General features: G+C 46.1%; 1 protein-coding gene across 1 annotated transcript; it reads right to left on the reverse strand.

The window, feature by feature from the left end:
* Window positions 1-2,082: 2,082 nt before the first annotated feature.
* Window positions 2,083-3,662, reverse strand: LOC119305623 (uncharacterized protein DDB_G0292642-like). Its single transcript, XM_037582099.1, has 2 exons — window positions 2,568-3,662; window positions 2,083-2,368 (listed from the first exon to the last, which is right to left on the reverse strand). The coding sequence occupies exons 1-2, from the start codon at window positions 3,653-3,655 to the stop codon at window positions 2,284-2,286; spliced, it is 1,173 nt and encodes a 390-aa protein (XP_037437996.1). The 5' UTR covers window positions 3,656-3,662; the 3' UTR covers window positions 2,083-2,283.
* Between the last annotated feature and the right edge of the window lie 3,249 nt (window positions 3,663-6,911).

Genomic DNA, 6,911 nt, shown 5'->3' on the forward strand with positions numbered 1-6,911 from the left:
AATCTTGCAATATAATGAGTTGGTAGGCAAAAAGACCCTTTCTTGGAAACAGAGGGTAAATGTTATAGTAGTTATTAATGGCGACCAAAAATATTTCCACCTCTCCTCTCTTTCAGCATCTCTTTACTAACAAAATCAAAGTCATTGAAGATCAGGGGTTGGAATCTTTTAACCACGACCACAAATCTGCTATTCTCAAATCTGGAACTACAAAAAAAACCTGGAACTTCCCCCCTTTAGTCTATGTACCCTCACCCTATTTCTCAACTATTGTCTTTGTGATCCCTTCGACCAATAAATTATGACGCCTTCTTATGAACCCCATTACTAGCCCTAGGTCGTATGGCTTTGGCACTGGTTTCCAAGAAAATATACTCACACTCTATTAAACATACCATTCTCCCCATTTTTATCATTGGTTGTCCACCAACTTACTGCCAATGTTGTGTGTTTCAACTCAACCTTCATGGTCCTTCCAAACAAAGATGCAACCAGGTTAGCTAACACCTTTGCCCCCACCCCCTAAAGCCTTAGCCAAACTTCTTACCAGCTGACTTAAATGCTTTATCCCTCTTTTCATCCACAAGGAGGAACCAAACAAGATGATAAAACGACGGGATATCACTGAAAACTTCATTGACGTTGCTAACCTTTTGAGTTGTTATCACTCTAGGAAAGCACATATTAGGTTTGATAAAATTGACTTCAACAAATCTTTCAACTCCTATCACTGGGGCCTCCTTAACAATTCTATCGCACATGAGTTTCCCACAGACCTTGTTCTTCTGGGTCCACCTAATCTTTTGTTCGAGTGAAACTGATGTCCTGCTCAATGGTGTCCCCTGAAGTTGGATCAACTATATGAGTGTCCCCCTTTTTCCAATATCTTTTCAACATAGTTGTCAACTTGCTCAAACGCATGGTCATCCATGCCCACAACAACGGCCTTTCGCGCCAGCCTATCTACCCTAACCTCCCTCCCTCTGTCCTCCAACTTACATTGGCATCCAACTTAAAATTATTCTTCATGACTTTGCCCTTCTGCGAGCCTTGCCACAAACTTCCACAAAATAACTTATGTGTCACTGCACATCAGCCCCGGGTTGTTATCGACATTTCCTCTTCCATTGGTTGTGATTTCTCCTTCTGTTAGACTCCCTCCATCATTTGCACCCATCTGCCTTCCAGCCCAACGTCCTTAACTTCCATAGTTACCTCTCTGCTTGGGCAGCATGCCTACTGTCTCGAGGAGCTAGACTAACTTTGTCCTCGAATCCCTTGCCACTTACTTCATGTCTAACACGATTAGACGGGCTTTGCTTCATGACTAACTTTTGAGGCACCAAGGAAACTTGCGTAGTGACTCAGTGTCTTAATGCTTGGAAAATATTTGCAAACCAAAATAATTTGTTTTCGAGGCATTACAAAACTTAGTGCTTCAAAATAATTGCTCACTTATGAAATTTCCCTTCAAGCTTTTACATATACCAGATCTCCATGGGCCCATTTGTTCCACCTACGATACTCTACCGCCATTGCTGACAAACAAAACAACCAACTTCTAAGCCTTCAACAACTATACTTTGTCCTCACCAACAATGGCCTATCCACCTTCTTCTAGGCTAACAGTTGCATCCTGGACCAACCTTTATACAATGCCTTCCCTAACCTATTCTCATTATACCAACACCACAATCCTAGTCCCACAAATCATGTTTGATGGTCTGTTATAAGGAACCACCTTATTGGTATTGTCTCGTTAGAATTGGGTGTTGTTTTGTCCTTGTTGCGGGATTTCAAAACAAATGGATCCAATGACGAAAGATTCCTCACTCATCAGACTTCATTTTTGTGTCAACTATTAGAAACATCATTTCCAACTTACTGTCAGACTTTTAGCTACAAGGAACCTAATTAGAGGTTGTCGCTATGTCTTGGCGGCAATATCTCTCCTTGCCCGCTAGCGCATCTACATATCACTTGTCAACTTGTTGATATTTTCAGTAATATAATATATTCAGGCGAGGATCCATCCTCCTCCTCCTCCTTCCCCAGTGATTGTTCAAAAAACACATGGCCACAAGACCCAAGGAAACCAGCTCCAGTAAAGTCAAATTCTCATAGTGATGGCCAAGGTGGCATTAGAGTTGCACAAGCTAAATGATTGCCAACTAAAGTCAATATTGATAATACCGCCAAACCATTGTACAGATATAGTCAATATCTGCACAATTACTTCCTTCCCTGAAGTAGCTTTGTGCATTTTATAAGATGCTTCACCGATCACCACGTACGCTTGCACTTTGCGCAATAATGGTTGGTCCTCGCCATCGTAGCGCCGCACAGGTAGCAGAAGCAGTGCCCGCACCTGCAAATCAGAGGGGAAAAAATTAAAGAACTGGCACTTGGCGCACATGAAAATAACTGTTGGTGCCCGGAGAAGGAGATTCAGGCCCAGTTCTTTTGCCAGAATCTGGGGATTCTCCCAGAATCTGGGTAGGGGTCGAATTCTGGGAGAATCCCCAGATTCCGGCAAAAGAACTGGCCTTCAGTGAAGCTGCAGTTACCTGCAGGCGATGAAGGTGCAGCCGTCCACCCTCTCGACGTAGATCTTGCACTTGGGGCACCTCTGCCACTTGCTCTGCTGCGCGACCTTCCTCAGCAGCAGGTCCTCCCGCCCGCGCTCGTCGTCCCCGAGCCGCTGGAACTCGGCGCACTCCACCCCCTCGTGCCACGGCACCTTGCACTTCGCGCAGAACATCCGCTTGCAATGGGGGCACTCCACCTTGGCCGCCGCCGCCGCCGCGTCGCCGTCACCGGGGTCGTCGTCCACCAGCAGCGCCGAACAGTCCTTGAAGGGGCAGTAGAACTTGAGCTCGCCTAGCGCCATGTCGCAGAGCGCGGCGCCCCACCTGTGGAACAGCGGCGTCGGGATCACGCGCCGGCACTCCTCCGGGTGCAGCACGCCGTCCTTGCAGCCCGGCTCGGGGCAGCCGATGGCCAGCAGGTTCTCCTCGACCCTCGCGGCGATGTACTGCCTCACGCAGCTGGCGCAGAACGCGTGCCGGCACCCGGAGATGCGGAAGCGCTCGACGCCGGGAACCGTCTCCATGCAGATCGTGCAGTCGAAGCCCTTGGCGCTGTTGGAGCATTCGCCTTTCTCGAACAGCTTCCTCTTGCCGCTGGCGATGTCTTTGAGGAAGATCAAGCTGCAACCATCATCATCGTCTAGATCGATCACTTGAGGGGGGCTGTCGTCGTCCAAGTCGATGACTTGACGCGTCTCTGGTTTCGACGGAGATCTGCTGGAATCGACAGGAAACAGGGGCAGCTCCGATCCTAGTTTGCGCCTCCCCTTGCGGACTGGAATGGACCCTTCGGAGGTCCCGGCGACGGCGGTTCCGGAGGAGGAGGGGACGGCGGCCTGGTCGCGAGAGGGGTCGAGTGAGAGGAGGATGGCCTGCTGGATCTGCATCTCCTCGCGGCTGTTGGAGGAGCCAAGGACTATCACGTCGTCGTCCTCATCGGACGAGATGTCGATGGGGCAGAAGGGAGCGTCGGACTTCACGGTGGCGGTGGCGGTGGCGGAGGCGGAGGACGCCATGGCCGGCGACGGGTCGTGTCCAGCCAGCGGCGGCGCTGCTCTGCTTCCCATCCGTCGTTGGTTGTGGGCTGGGGCCGTTTCAAATTGGAGGAGACTGCGGGACGCGTGGACGGGTGCGATCTACTGATGCGAGAGAGAGAGAGAGAGAGGGGGGGGTGGGGGCTGGATTTTGTTGGATGTGGTTAATCGAAATTATGGCTCGCAAAAAAACTCAAATGTCGCTCTGGCTAGCTCATCGGCTCGTAAAAGTAACGAGCCAAACACTCTCAGTTTAACAATCTAAGAAAAGGCCCGTGGTTGGATGGTTATATGGACTGTGGTATTCCCAACCCATCAGGGTTTAAATCGTGATGCCCGCATTTATTTTAGAATTTCCGGCGATGCGTATTTACTGGGAGGAGACGTTTTCGTCGACGACGAGGCGCCTACGGTGATTTTGTAAATCTCAAGATGATATGCCGGTGATTTCGTAAAACTCAAGATGATATGCCGGTGATTTCGTAAGACTCAAGATGATATGCCGGTGATTTCGTAAAACTCAAGATGATATGCCGGCTTAGTCTTTCGGAGGCGCTCATAGGGATATGGTGTGCGTGTGTGCGTTCATAGGGGTGAGTGTATGCGCATGTATATGAGCGTTTGTGGTTCTTCTTGTAACGGTGCTCCTTTTTATTTATATTTATAGAAAAAATAATGGTAAATGATTCTAATGGGCGACCGGTCCGAACGCTGCCTAAGCCCCCTTGCTCATGCGCCACGTGTCTAGTGAACCCCATGGGGCCTCTCCTTGTTCATTCTTGTCATTTTTCACCACGTGCGTGCTATGTGTTGTTGTGAGGGATGGGTTGTCGCTGAACTACTATGAGCAGAGACCAACACTGTCATCGAAGCGATGCACGAAGCATGAACGTTACGTGCTATAAAGTAGGACCACCACGTCTGCGAGTCCCGGAATCCCGACCTGCTTCTGGCGCAGTTTCCCTCGGAAGTGGATCCTCTAACATCCTCAAGGGATGTCATGAAAAGTTACAGTAAAATGTGTGTGTAAACGAACAAGGGATGTCAGGGTTACTGTAGCAACCACTGTGCGGATTTACTGCAGCATGTACAAAAATAAATAAAAAGAATAATTTTTTTGCACTATGATTTGTTTGTATGTAATTTTTGTAAATGTATACAATAGATTTGTAATTTGTAAATTAATTATAATTATTTTTGGCTTAACCATATGGATGTGAAGGAGAGATGTCACGGTTATTGTAGCTTACGTGACATCCCTTAAGGATGATAAAGGATCCGGTTCCGTTTCCCTCATCATTGTTTAGGTACACACTTTACATTCTGTGAAGTCTGAACTTTGTTATAATCAAAGTACAATATGTAATTGTCCTTCTTCAGCCACTCATGATCCTTTCATCGTCTGGTTGCGTGACACAACAGGGCCGGACATCAAGAGCCCAAGATGCTACAATGCTCACCATCACGCTCTCCCCCTTGCATTGAGAGGGGTTGTAGACTACTGTGGGCGGGCTCTAGGTCGATGCGGGCTAGCCATCCACTCGATGATACTACAAGGTCACCAACCAATGTTGCGGTCGGGTCAAACGGTGCTACAAGCCAAGTAGAAGCGTCAATGACGTGTTGCAACCGTCAATGGCGGATGTTATGATTATTGACGAAGGATGTTATGACTAGAGACAACAAATGTTGCGACCAGATAGTTTTTTTCGTCCTTTTTCCTACTAAAGTTGCAAGATCTAACGGTTTTGCGGGTAGCAATCGAGCGGCTGGCAAGGCATGTCTAATGCTCTCCAAAAACAATTTCATTGTGAGAATGTATCCTTGGTACATTCTACCCGCAAAAATAATAATTATTCTTGGTACATTCAATCAACTCCGACGAGTTTACGGAATTGCTCCATGTACAAGGCACACCCCTCGCTTCTAGTGGACTGAACTGCACTGTTGATAGGTCTTAATTTTGCAAACTCACATGCGGTAAGAGAGAAACATGACCGGTATCTTTTATTCCCTCTGATCGGAAACAAAATGTCCCGGCTTCGAACTAAGGTTTGGAAAAAAGATGTCCCAGCTTTGAACTAAGGTTTGTTTTCCTATCAGAGAGGGAGTATCATTTAAATGGTAGAGTGATCATTTTTAGAGAATTTTAAACAGTAGCTATATGAGACGAAAGATACACACACGGGACTTCAAAACCTGTCTCAGATAGGAAAAACGATTTTGTACAACTAGTTGCCAATGCAACCCATATTCTCTCCTCCTTTTATATTTTTCTTGAATTTCTAAATGATGTGAAATAACTCAAGGTTGTTAGTAGTGCTATATAATACACATTGTAAAGCTTCATCCAATAATATAACCATATGTGACCCAGACAAAAATGGTAAGATTCAAATTAATGGTGATTAGTTAAATAGCATGTTCTCGCAAAAAAAGGAAGTTAAATAGCACCGAGTAGATGATATAATTTTTTCCTCTTTTGTACAGGTCATGATATTATATTTTGTTATGAGTTTGCATATGCACATGCACATTATATAGCTTGACTCACATCAATGAATTACATTCAAATGCCATGCAACATAAATTTCTACAGAAATCCAAAACATGAAAACACTCTAAAACTGATGTTTACATATATCACACAGGAAAAACACAAGAATTTTGTACTCCCTCCATTCCATATTAATTGTCGTTGATTAAGTACGGAGGGAGTACATAAGAAGCAGAAAACATGAGGTCAGACCATATGTTTGTCCTCCTCCAATATTCCCATGAATTTCATAGTAATCTTGATGAGTCAGTCCACTGTTCCAAACACAAACAGCAACATAGGAATTTCATAGTAATATTGATGCCCATGTGTTTATGTAGTGAACAAACAGATTAAATGGATTATTGGTTGCAGAATGCCGTTTCTATTTCTATCAGGATGGATGATGGATTTTCAGTCATGTGCAGAGCTACTGTCTAGCAGAGATCAATACTAGTAAAAAGTTCCCGTCATCGACATACACGGTATTTGCATGACACGACTACATCCAGTAGGCCTCTAAGCTATAGAGCCTATTAGTTTCTTATATAATGGGAAACTGGCCAGCTCCTTCATCAGGAATAATCCCCAGAACAACACTCTAGTGAATAGTGATGTTTACGATAGAGAACTGGCGCCATTCGGCTACATGCCTGGTCATTAGAAATTGGAACTTCCTCCCCCTCCTCCCGCGACGCTCCCGCGAGCGTCCGGGAGGAAACCCTAGCGCCGCCGCCTCTCCTCCCCTCCTCC

The sequence above is a fragment of the Triticum dicoccoides genome, chromosome 5B (assembly GCF_002162155.2).
Source record: "Triticum dicoccoides isolate Atlit2015 ecotype Zavitan chromosome 5B, WEW_v2.0, whole genome shotgun sequence".
In the NCBI taxonomy this organism is placed as follows: domain Eukaryota; kingdom Viridiplantae; phylum Streptophyta; class Magnoliopsida; order Poales; family Poaceae; genus Triticum; species Triticum dicoccoides.